General features: G+C 42.8%; 3 protein-coding genes across 5 annotated transcripts in view; all 3 read left to right on the top strand.

Annotated features, from left to right (window-relative positions):
• Positions 1–12,768, top strand: part of LOC126565465 (translocon-associated protein subunit gamma) — a 485,163-nt gene that overhangs the window by 116,355 nt on the left and 356,040 nt on the right. The window lies entirely within an intron of this gene.
• LOC126564039 (discoidin domain-containing receptor tyrosine kinase B) overlaps positions 1–12,768 on the top strand; it is a 126,687-nt gene that overhangs the window by 74,295 nt on the left and 39,624 nt on the right. For both annotated transcript variants that reach the window (XM_050220944.1, XM_050220943.1), the window contains exons 6-7: positions 4,862–5,001; positions 10,820–11,027. In XM_050220944.1, coding sequence (XP_050076901.1) covers positions 4,862–5,001; positions 10,820–11,027 — 348 coding nt within the window. The remainder of the gene's footprint in view (positions 1–4,861; positions 5,002–10,819; positions 11,028–12,768) is intronic.
• The window catches only part of LOC126564191 (striatin-4), a 353,049-nt gene that overhangs the window by 6,734 nt on the left and 333,547 nt on the right, over positions 1–12,768 (top strand). The gene's annotated exons all lie outside the window — the stretch shown is intronic.

Raw genomic sequence — 12,768 nt, forward strand, 5'->3', positions numbered from 1 at the left:
TATGAAGCATGAAAAGATACTGTTTTCATACACACGTGATTGCTAAAAGCATAATATAAATCGCAACTCTAACTTATGCTGCTCAACACATCACCGCACTTGTCGAAGCACAGTCTACTTTCAACCATATCTCATCGCAACAATCGTTCGCCAATCGACGTCCAGCTGACGAATAGAGAGATGTGAATTATTATTTTTATCGTTACTGGGTAGCGCTACTGCGCGCGAAACGCTCCATCGCGAAAAGCAGCGACGATGGTTCCGGCTACAATTACCATTGGGACATTGGGTTGGATGATCGTTTCATACCCAGCTTTGATGGTGCAATGTACGCTCATTGGTATCATTCTTCATACAACAGTGATAGCTATTCAAACTAGCATTTCCACCACTCGGGGAAAAGGAACTGGGAAATGGCCTTCACGCTGTGTGTGAGTTTTCCCTCCCAACTTACTTTGCTAAATGTAAATGTACTGGATTCGTGTCGATGAATAAAACATTTTGCTCAGCTAGCGCACGTGGTTTTGTAATTCGTAGGAATGGAGCTGTTACTTTAGGTTTAGCTTATTTACTGACCAAATATGCAACGAATGCAGGTATGAAATGATTCCTAATATCAGCTTTCGCTGGCCAGCGTAAATAAGCAAGTGAACCTTAAAATCTAGGTAAACAAACTATTTTTTAAGAAACTACATGTTATTAAAAGCTATAAACTCTTAAATTTCGGTCGCATGGCGAACTGAGCCTTGCTTTTGTTTGTATGTTTTTAAATAATTATAAATACAAATGTGTCTTTTAAGTGGCAAATTTAAACAATGTTTTGTACGATTGTTGTATCGATAAAAATAATATAAAAGCGCAATAAATAAATAAAGTGTTTATTTGGCAAACATTTATAGCTTCTTAATATACCCTTTTGATGTACCAAAATCTGCTAAGTACTGCTGCTTGAAATTAATTGCTTAGTAGTTGCGTTAGTAAGGCACTACTAAGGCAAATTTGTATTGTATGCCCGAATCATGTTCGAAAATGTGGTATTTATTGAAACGATTCTTTATCAAAATGGATAATTTTAGCTGAAACTAATTTTAGCTGATAACTTGCCTACGCGAAACGATGGTTCGCATTGAATCGCATCATAAAAGAATACCTTGAATAAATAGCATAAGCTTAAATTTTATTCAGCTTAATTTTATTATTATCCTGTTATGCATAAAAGAATCTTCCAGCAAGAAGCAAACCTCCCGAAGCATACTTTTTTATTCTTCTGTACCATTCCTCTAGAGAAAAGAGTCGCTTTAAATCTACATCCTGTTAAATACCATTTTCTATGCAGTTTTTACCAAGAAACCAGAAACCGGTATTTTAAACATTCCTTCGTCAAGAAAAAAGAATACGAAGAAAAAGTTCCACCAATTCGTTTTGCCATCCCTTTTTTTTCCAGCCCGTACAAAAGCTCGAGCGTGGTAAAAGAGTGCGCGCTCACTTACAACGCTTTGCAACACCGCGCGCTTCCCGCGCAAAAGCTTTCCACTGCTAACCCACTTATGTTTGCACTGAATTAAAAATATTTCCCGGAGATAAATTTAATGAAAAACAAACACACACCGTACCTTCTCCGCATCGCTGAACGCTTGCCGGCTGGGACTGGGGCGTTTCTTTTTTTTCCCCGGTTTCCTCCACTCACTACACTTTGCCCAGCTATTTCCGTCTTGCAGCTCCTTTCTTGGGGAAAGCTATGGTTTCACGTGCATTACCAGATTCCTTACAATGGTTTGCCGTGCGATAGATACGGCAGGACCTTTTTATGACGTCTACTGTGTCTTATCACTCCCGAAAATGGTAGATATCGGTAGGTTTTTCTTTTGGGTTTTCTCGGTTCACAAAAAAAACCTCTCTAGTTGGTCATTAATATCAAATTCTGTCACTGCCAGGACATAATTTTATCATTTCCCGTTTTCAAGGTATTGAACTTCCAGGAAAGTGAAACATCCATTTATGGACGTTTTATTTTTAAACGCAAGTAAACCATCCCAAGCTCGCACAAATTTTAAGCAAAACCGAAAGCAAAAATGTCAACCGAAACATAAAATCTCATCACAAGCAAGATAAATATTTGCAACTAATGGAAATGCTGTGATTTTGGATCCTTCTTTTCCACGATAGAGTTCATCTTTCAGCAGCATTTCTCTAGCATAATTTGCTCACCATTCCCGAATGCTGGTGTGTACTGCCATGGACACACACTGACTGGCGGCAAGCGTATGTGTGATCTTAAACAAACACCTCGGCAACCATCATCACAATCATCGCCAGGCCAATCCGCACGCACGGTTCCGACTCCCGTGGGAAATTTCGGCACATGAAATTGGATGATTGCGTACCGGGAAAAGCCTTCCTAGCTACCACCGGCTGCGTTTTCATGCGCGAACCGTGAAGCATGAAGTTTTCCTTTGCTCAACCATCCGAGTGCGCCTGTGTTGATAGACGCGTACGTGGAGTGCGTTTAGCAAAATGAAATAAAAACAAAAGCCGCGAACGGTTTTTGGGAAAGCTGTCGTCCTAGATAGAGAGCTGACGCTTTTACTGCACAGCGGTTTTTTTGTTGTGGTGTGCGCGTTGTGCGTTTCTGTGGAACGAATGGCTTCACCGCTTTCATCGCGCTTTATGAGCAACAATGTTCGGCAGATTTGAGTTACTGTAAAAACATATGATTATTCAAGCGCGTTACGTTGACGGGGAAAAATTCCACACAGCAGCATAGCCTTACACATTTCTAACCACAGAGCCACAGGTTTTGTTTATTTTTTTTTTTTTTCGTTGTAATAAGTTTATTTTTCATTACTCATATGGTTTAAAACGGTTATAGAAATCGTATAAAATGGCATTATTTTCTTTGTAAACTAATTTTGAATATTTTGAATCGTTACAATACACAGCAAAGCTCTCTTGAATTTCCTTAACTGCTTCTATAAAACTCCAAGAAGAAACATGCTGGCACCTTTAAGCTTTTGCTCTTTTCATGTGATCAAAGAACTTGAATGTGTTCACCTCACACGTTTGCTGTATAGCTGGGAACCCACCATTAAGTATTCCTGCACCCTAAGCCAACAGACGCTACTCAGCACGATCAATGGTAGTTCAGTAAAGTATTTTCGTATGTTTTCCTGCATTTCACACTGGACGGTCTTTCACCTTCACCTTACACTGTGGCAGTGAGTGCTTTTGGGACATCCGAGGGCGGCTACTTTCGTCGGATAAAGTTCAGAAACAAAGAAACAAAACCTTCCTGAAATAAAACACACCTACTGGAACTTTAGGGCGCTTACACGGCAACACACACACACAAGCTAAAGCGGATACATTCCTCTGAGCACATCCCGGATCTTGTAAAGTATGGTCTGCATTAAGTTTGCTGCGCCCGGGACAAGGCTACCGAGTCCTATACCCTAGGCCATCGAATCGAACGAACGGATAGGTCAAAGATCTTGGGACCGAGATGGATGAAAAATGACAAAATGAAATCCTCTCCGCAAAGCCAGTGTGTCCGTTGGAGCTAGAGGGCAGTCGCATTGAAGCTAATCCTTTGTGGAGAGATGCTGGACTTTTTGAGGGAACTACTTTCAAAATGGTCAACCAACGATTCGTGCGGGTTAGAAAATAAGGCACAGTTTGCTAAGTGGCGCTGTTGTATTGACTGGAAAAATAGAACTCTTCCGTGGCGAATGCTTGAATATCGTTGAGGAAAATATCCACAATTTTTTCGTGAAGTCCATCATTGTCGTACAAGGTATAAATTATTTCTTGGTAAATATTGTGGTAACTATACAATTTACCAATTCTACACAAACTGCCCAAAAATTAACACAAAGAAGTCACACGAAGTCCCCAGTCTCCGCCATAGATTTAACCCAAAACGATGTAAATGCATCGCCCATCACCGTCAACTCCATCATCATTATCACCATTATCATCCTCTTGTTCGGGATGATTGTTATCGCATGCTTGTACCGGATGATGCAGGATATCAAAATACCGACAGCAATTCTCCACCGACCTTTTGTTCTTGGCTTGCTCGCGCTTTCTCCCTCACTCGCTCTGTCTCTGGAGTGCACTTTTTAAACCAGGCAGGCAAGCACACACGAAGTCACACTTGACTCCGACAGCAATCCATTCCCGCCTGGTGCCGATTGTGTGTGGCACAGAGTGCCCGGATGTTTTTGACCCTTCCACAAGTTTATACCCTGCCCTGCAAAGTCCTCCTTTAAACCACGCTTCTTTACCACGGTTTCAAGCATATCATGGCGTACATTGAAGGTTGAGAAAAGGTAGCGATGCAATTGCATCCCGCACACAAGCCGAATTGCATCCGTGCAAAAGGTGCAGTGAAGGGTTTTGCACCTCTTGAACCTTCAGGTGAGTCTCCCCCGAACAGCCGAACATTCCGGTAAATGCTCCGAGGAACATTACGGATGTACGAAGGTTCCAAAAGCTCCGCATCACTTCCAAACCCCCCACTCTGTTCCGGTTGAAGATTTTATTCGTTTCATTCGCATATCCTTCCCGTTGTATTCTAGCACCAAACCCTACGTTTGGAATTCGTTTGCCGGAAGAGACGACGGGGTTTTTATTCCCTTCCTTTTTACTTCCTGCAGGAACTGAATACCTTGAAAGTATCACATGTTGTAGGAACATAAATTTTAATATGCTCACCGAAGCTCTCTCTCCCCTTGCGTAATACCCCCCATTTCTAACCCCTGTCCCGTCCGCACTGTTAGACGTTCGTTCTTATGGAAATTTTTCTAAAACCTTCTCCTTCATCTTTTTTTCTTTCTTTCTCATTCTCGCACTGTCTTTGCAGGATACGACTGGGTCGGTTGGCGTAATGACTCACTCGGATGGGCCGGTAAACCGGTCGAGATGGTGTTCGAGTTTGACTCGGTCCGTAACTTTAGCTCCATGGTGCTGCACACTAACAACATGTTCAGCAAGGACGTACAGGTAAGTTTGAATGTGTGTGTATTTATGTGGGACGGCGAGGTCCTGGACGCTATTCGCTTTTGCTTCTGTTTCCATTTCTGCAATGCCCTCGTTTGCCCGAGCTGTTCTACTGGCGGTATTAGGTGGAGGCGGCTGGGTCGGTTTATACGTTTTGCCGCTCCGGGTGTGGTTAAATTCCAGTGCTGTCACCTGCAGGATATGGCGTCACTATGGCCCGGTTTTACTTACCGAAGCACATATTAGGCGCACACACTTGGGTTGTTAAAAATGAGTAAAGATGGTATCACTTCTACATCCTTAGCTCTAACGAGTGTTTTGAAGAAGGTTCACCATGCGCTGAGTGGAACAGAAAGCAAAACTTTTTATAGAAATTATTAATTTGGAAAACGTGCTGTTTGCTCATTCAAAAAACGAGTTAAGAATCCAATAGAACTGATACTGAAATGTACATAATAGTGCATTCTGTACCTACGTTTGCATTTTAAAATAAAACCAACTTTGGGTGATAATGGAAATAGCATTATAAAAGACAATTCGGTTCCTGGCTTGTTGCACTCACGGATCGAATTCGATTCCCAAAGAAGCGAAACCGAGAAAGGGTCGATCCGTAAAAAGAGTCGTGTGGCCCATCACTATCATTTGAATCTTTAGGTCACATTTCAATGCAAAATGCCATGCAAAATCATGGAAATCAATCCGTTTTTACTCTTTCTCACATTTTTTTTCTGCACATTTGCCACCCTCCATCCCTTTAATAGTAAATTTAAGTCAATTATTTCCAAAAATATGATTTGCAAAGCACACTTCCGAAAAGCGATTTAAATTACGATCCGTCCGGTTCGCATAACCGAAAAGGCAAAATTATCATTTAGACGTAACATTAATGCTTTACTCGCGAAAACGACTTGGACATCAAATCAACTAAATTGTCCCAATCGACGGTTAGCAAACAACTGGGCATCGGCAAGCATGTAAATTTTCAAATGGACAATATTTTATAAACAGAAACCTGCTTCCAATGCGAGAACCGTACTTTGAGCCAGCTGCTGGGGCACATTTTCTCTTGCCTCCATTTTGCACATCATTTTGATACCATTTTGATAAGGAATCATTTGGTGCTTTTTGCACTCCCCCCAAAAAAGGAAACAACCATGATTTACCCGTCCATTACCCGGGGAGTGATTTATTTCCCGCAACCGACGCCCGCAAAAGTAATGAGCTGTTTCGGGCAAACGGAATCAAAACACATTTTGTAGTCGAATATCAATAAACAATTATCAAAACGCATAACTGCTGGCAAACCTCTTATCGTCAGTTGCTACACCAACTCGTTAGGCTGTATAGAACGACCACGCGGTTTCTCGCTCTCCCCCCTATTACGATGCTCATTACGAGGTTTTCGCTGAAACGGTCGCATAAAGAAGTCAGCCTAATGAAGGGTAAATCTTCTTAACTGAAACTGGTGTGCTTGTTGTGCTGCAGGCTTGTTTTTTTCCCTTGCTCTTATTTGTTTTGGGTATCTTTTTCCACGTGCTGCACAAGTTTTCATTTTCGGAAAATCGTCGACTATCAGTGCCGAACCAGAGCAGTAGAAATTTTGGCGAGTCCTTTTCGAGATGCCATTTTTGCACGGCCACGCCATGTTTTACCGTTGGCGCCAACATGCTAAGTATCAATAATTGGACTCGGCTCGTAAATTTTTGCTCAGTTTTTGTCTTTAGTTTGCTCTTTTTCCTGTGTCTGTGTGTGTGTTCCTTAGCTTTTCATTATTTTGCAGCTTCTTCTTGGTACGTTCTGCTGTTGCAGACGAAGGCGCTCCAGTTTCCCAGTGGCCCGTTAAAAGTTTTTCCAAACAAACCGTCGTGGTACCATTTTTCGCTCACTTCTCAATTCATGACTTTTGGCTCGGGCTAGCTGGCTGGTTGCGCGATTACCACCGGAAAAACAAGACTCGGCAAGAAATCAACCTGCAACCTGGTAGTATCGGTGTAGAGGCAGAACAAAACCTTCTTCCCGTGCCTCCACCTTTGAAGAGCTCCGTTAGGCAGCTTTGGCAATTGCAAAAGTCTGGTAAAGTTTCCACACTTGTGTTTTGCGAGGACCTGCCCAACCATCCAGTGTCTGCCAGGGGCCGAAAATTCATGATAAAACTTATTTTCTCGTTAATTGTTCGAGACGTTAAAATAAATTTTCTGCAAAATATAATTAAAGAAACTGTGCCACCGCCACACGAAAAGTCAGTCCATCGACCGTGGCGAGTTTTTATTTTTTTCGAAAGACACGAAGAGCATTTATTTTTAATGCGCTGATGCGCTTCTCCACCACGGTTCCCGGTTTGAGGATGTAACATAAAGGAGGAAAAATTGAAAACGCAACAAAAAACTAATCCTTTCAAATGGGGACACAAAAGGTGAAAAGCTTTAAAGTAGCACCACCCTCAGCTCCATGGGAAAACACGAGAGATTGTGCTTTTGATGTAATGAAAAATTCTGAATACGATTCTAAAGTAAACTTCCCCATACCACCCTTATTTGCTTAGTCAGGATGAATGAATTCAAAAGAGAACCTGAAATGGATTTTAAATAGAAAAACGCCAAACACGGCAAGCCGAATCAGCTATTCGAAGTGCTCAATGATGGGGTGAAGAGCAAAAGCGAAAGTCAATTTAATTAGGTGAAGACAAACCATTCTCGACCAGAAGACGGTCAAAATGGCACCAGAGGAACCCTAACGTCGTCTGACCCAATCATGTGGTAAATGAGGTTTAAATTGCGGTGCGAAAATTTTTATTCGCTTCGCTGTGTTTTGTGTTGTTTTCTGTTGTTTTGTAACGACTTTGCGTGTTACATTATCAATAAGATTCCTTGAGGTGTAGTGTTATGGCAATTTTGAGGGCAAAACTGAGAATAGTGTTGAGAGACTTTAGAATCTCCTGAACAACAAGACGCCTATGCAAGAATTCCGTTCGGATGATGAGGATCTTTCGACGACAAAGGTCCTTGGTAGATGATTTTCCTACGATAACAACTCTCTTTTAGACAAACCATCCGATGCCGATGTTACTGGTAGCCTCTTGGGACACGAGGCTCCTTAGTTCCGAGGCTACAGCCACTGTGGTGGCAACTGATAAGAATCATCATCATCATCATGTTGGCCTGCTCTTTTGCAGAGCACGTCGTCGTGACATGGCCTGGTCAACAATAGATCTCTAGGATCCCTGGCTGCTGCTTTCCATCCATGTAGGCACCCGATCTCTCACATGCCCTAGCCATCGTATCCTGCCGGTCTTAACCATCGTCTGGATGTCTGGTTCTCCGTATAGCTCAGCAAGTTTTTGGTTCATCCTTCTACTCCACACTCCATGCTCGAAAACACCGCCAAAGATGGTCCGGAGAATGCGACGTTCAAACACGCCAAGAGCGTTTGCATCCTCCGCTCGGATGGTCCAACACTCGTGGCCATATAGGACTGAAGGGCGAATCAGTGTGCGATATATCTCACATTTCGTGTGGTCTCGAAGTCTTCAGGAACTCAGCAGACGGTGAAGGCCGTAGAAGGCCCGATTCTGCTGCATAATGCGCCTCCAGATTTCGATGCTGACATCGTTATTCGAAGTTACGACAGTCCCAAGATAGCAGAACTCCTCTACTACCTCGAGGTTGTCGCCGTCGACTAACACGCTGCATGACACCTTCCAAGGCTATATTGAACAGCAGACAGGAGAGTCCGTCCCGTTGCCTCAGACCCCTGTGAGATTCGAATGATTCTGTAGCATCCACGCGGCAATCCAGGAGAAGAAACAGCCGACGACAGCCAGAGTTGAAACAACTTTGGGGCTAGGAAACAGGTATAAATAGCGGTAAATGGTGAGGCGGAGGCAGAAGGTTTTGGCAAGCCACAGGATCAACAACGGCAACAATAAAAGAAGTCCAACTCCACTTCAATTCCGACTGCATGTTCGATACTCTTACCTTGCAATGCACCCCATTCATGGTGGCCTTTAACAGCCGGATCAGCTTTCCAGGAAAGTGGTGCCGCTATATTATGTTCTATAGTTCATTTCGATATATGGTATGGTAGGCCACCTTGAAGTCGATAAACATGTGGTGCGTAGGGATCTGGCGCTCTCGGCACTTCTGGAGGGTCTGCCGAAGAGTAAAGATTTGGTCGGTGGCGGATTTGCCTTCAACAAACCCCGCTTGGTAGCTGCGACTGATAAGAATATCGTGAGTGAATATATAAATAAACAGTTCCGCAAGAAGACGAAATATTAAAAATTACTTGTTACGAGCAGCTGTTCTTTACGTGAAAAATGCGTTGGATTACATGTCGACTTGGAAAGGACTTCGTTTCCTTCAGGATGGCAGACTTCTGTCATCAATCTGCACCATTTGCTATATTACTTTTGGTACAATCGTTTCAGACAGACCATCGTTGGTTATCTTAGCATCAACCGCTTAGGTTTGATTGTGCATACATTTTAATTAAAACTATTCAACTAGTTGACAATAAAAAAACAGAAACAATTCCATTTTCAATCAACGATACTCCAGTTTGCTCATCGCCAGTCTACAGACTCTTTCTGTCGGTCTTTGTCTTTCTGTATCACGAAACAACCATTCCATCTAATGAAGTGACAATGTAAATAAAAAAAGGCGCACTCAAACAGATTCTTTGCATTACGACTCGAGCTAATAAAATGAAAATGTCCATGTCCATGCATCATTGACGACTTCAAGCAACGGGCTATGAAACGTCACTTGAAACGCAACACAAAAAAGCAAGAACGCCAATGTTCGACGCTCTTTGCAGTAAGATGACATTTTCTTCTCCTTCCTGCTTTGCCAATCCAAATGGCACATTTCCACAGTAATGGCTGTTAAATGGCTGTCCCCCTCCGATCGGAAGAAGCGTGCGCGTGCGGTGAAAGAGAGCACAATTTCTGGCTGTGCTAATTTTCAAGCGGGATTTTTCCTAAACCCACCCGTCCCGTACTGGACTTTGCAAGTCCTTCGCCGCTGAATGCTGTCAATTTTATACCTCTCCCTACCCTAGAAGCAGTCTTATCAGTACTCATTCGATTGGCAGCATTCGTTGGGCCAGCATGGGAGTGCTGAAACGAAGATGGTTTTTATCGTGGCTGGCTGCTGCTCCTGCTGCTGCTTCTGTATGGTCGGTTGGCGACGCTTATTGTGCTAATAAACGTCGCTCGAGAAGCGAAGCGATTGGAATTAAAAGGATCGTCTAGGATTCGTTCTGGGTTTTTTTTTCTTCTTCTATTTTTTCCCCTCGCCACTCTAACGCAGGGGCCATTTTATTGCTCCGATTCGGCGAACGTTTGAGGACGCCGGGCGAATGCTTTTTACCATTAAGGAAAATGACACGCTGGCTCGCAGTTTCATAAGCTGCTTATTGCCATCGATACGTCATCCGTTTGTCGACGACGGAATCGAAGAAAATGTAGCTGAAGAAGCTGTTTGGCTTTTTTTTTCGTTTCGTTTTCCACTTTTTAATAAATGCTCACCCCAGATTCTTCATGGGCAGGGCAGCTTAAATCACGGCTGCAAGACCGGACAAGTGCACATTAATTAGTTTTGCAGCGAGATGAACATCTCGAGCGTAGAATAGTTCTACTACCAATCGGTGTAATCGGACCAATCCGATCCAATCACTTGGTTCTGGGAAAGCGTGTCCATAAATCCGTCATTAAAAAGGGCACATCGTCGCGTTTAATTGCTTGCGAGTTTTAAAAAAATATGTTTTAAACGTCTTTCCTTGCTTGCTTGTGCTAATTGTGAACCATATATTGCTTCCACAGGTTTTTGTCCATGCAAAGGTGTTCTTCAGCATCGGTGGTCAGCACTTTACCGGTGAGCCAGTGCAGTTTTCCTACATGCCGGACACGGTGATGGAGAATGCGCGTGACGTCACGATCAAACTGCACCATCGAGTCGGTCGCTACGTGCAGATACATCTCTACTTCGCACTGCGCTGGATCATGCTGAGTGAAATCTCGTTCATCTCAGGTACGTTCATTTCAAGTTTTACTGCTAATCCCGTTCCACCTTTGTTTGTGGTTAATTAAAAGCGTACTAAACACGAAAAGTGCACTCATAAAAGTTGTGGTTTATTATCGTGCAGCAAGTTGCATTGCATCTTTTACTATCTTGATGCTTACAATGCAATCTCGTTCTTGTTTAGCGTTTCAGCTCGAGAACTCGTTTAACTCAAACTCGAGAAAGTTTGTGGCACAAATCAATCTCCTCTTCGAACCCCCCCCCCCCCCCCCAGGCATTAAATACGTTCAGAGATTATTTTCTTATCACTTTTAATATACCATCTTTGGCAAACATTACTGTGTGAATCGGCAAAAGAGTAATCCACGGTTAGAGTAATATTTGTGTACGCTCGAAATGCAATTCGCGACAGTTGATGCGTGAAAGTTACTCATCCGAGCAGCGACACTAACAAGTTGGTTCTGTGGTTCACTCGAATGGTGAAGTGTTGCGTTTTCCCTTTTTGCATATTTTTCTCTTACTCATACCCGTCACCAACCCAGCAGATGTCACAGTGGCGACCAATTTGCAACAAATAATCAAATTATTGTACAGCGCGCAGAATGCGTACAATGTTGCTGAACTGTTCGGCGATACAGTGAAGCCATCATTCTAGGAATGATGTTTGAAAAATCAAGTTGTTTGGGCTGTGCCGATTGTTAAGTAGAGTGTGAATTTGGTCCAAAGTGTGTTCATCGCTTTGCTAAGTAGTTTTTTATTTGAGATGTATCCAACTTTTGCATTACAATATTGCAGGCAATAATTTGCTGTTTCACCATTACCGTTTTTGAGTCGAACTAGTCACATTCTAGTCGATTCTTGATTCTGCAATATTTTTGCAATATTTTATTGTAAATTTGTTTATTTGGTTTATTTTCAATAGACCGCGTGAGGCTCCCTCGAAGCGGAACGATACAAAAAGTGCAAAATACATGAATAAACGTGGACGAGATCAGTTTACATGGAGTAGGTCGCACACAGCGAATTAAGTTAAGTTAAGTTGCTGACGATCACAGACGACATTGAATTCACGGCACATACACATAAAAACGGATCAGAGGTGTCAAATCGTGTACGGCGATCCTCTACGTCGAGCATCGATCTTGCGCGGAGCGATCTCGCTATCGAGAGACATATAGGCTAAGGCCAGATAGTAGTCCCGGCGAATCGATCCGGTTGTCCAGAAGTCTCACAATAAACAGCATCCGGGCGTTGCAGATTCGCTGGTTTAGTGACTCTAGGCCTAGCAGCGCACATCGTCCACATCGTAGTCCACTTCCACATACCAGAAGCGCAGAGCAAACCGGGTTACTTTACGCTGGATGGATTCCAGCTGGGCCAGCAGACGAGTAGCGGTTGGCCAACAAACAACTGAAGCGTGAATGAAGTCAGCATCAGTCAGTCACACCGGTTCAGTGAAGTCGCGAGCTTTTTGTTTTAGTAAGCCAAACAATTGGTTGCCCTAAGTGACGGCATGCTCCAGCTGGTCGTAGAAGCTCAACTTCTACGACCAGCAATGTACGGAAATATTTTTGCTCATTCATTTTCTGAATCTGCATTATTTACAACAACAAAAAAAAGATATATAGTTTTACCTGCAAATTGGTTCATTCATGTTGAGAGTTCCTGATAAAATGCTAAAGAGCTTAGTGCAAATCAAAATTCAGTATTTTTTTATGAAAGTAAATTTTATTAAAATTTTATTGAATCC

The sequence above is a fragment of the Anopheles maculipalpis genome, chromosome 3RL (genome assembly GCF_943734695.1).
Source record: "Anopheles maculipalpis chromosome 3RL, idAnoMacuDA_375_x, whole genome shotgun sequence".
In the NCBI taxonomy this organism is placed as follows: domain Eukaryota; kingdom Metazoa; phylum Arthropoda; class Insecta; order Diptera; family Culicidae; genus Anopheles; species Anopheles maculipalpis.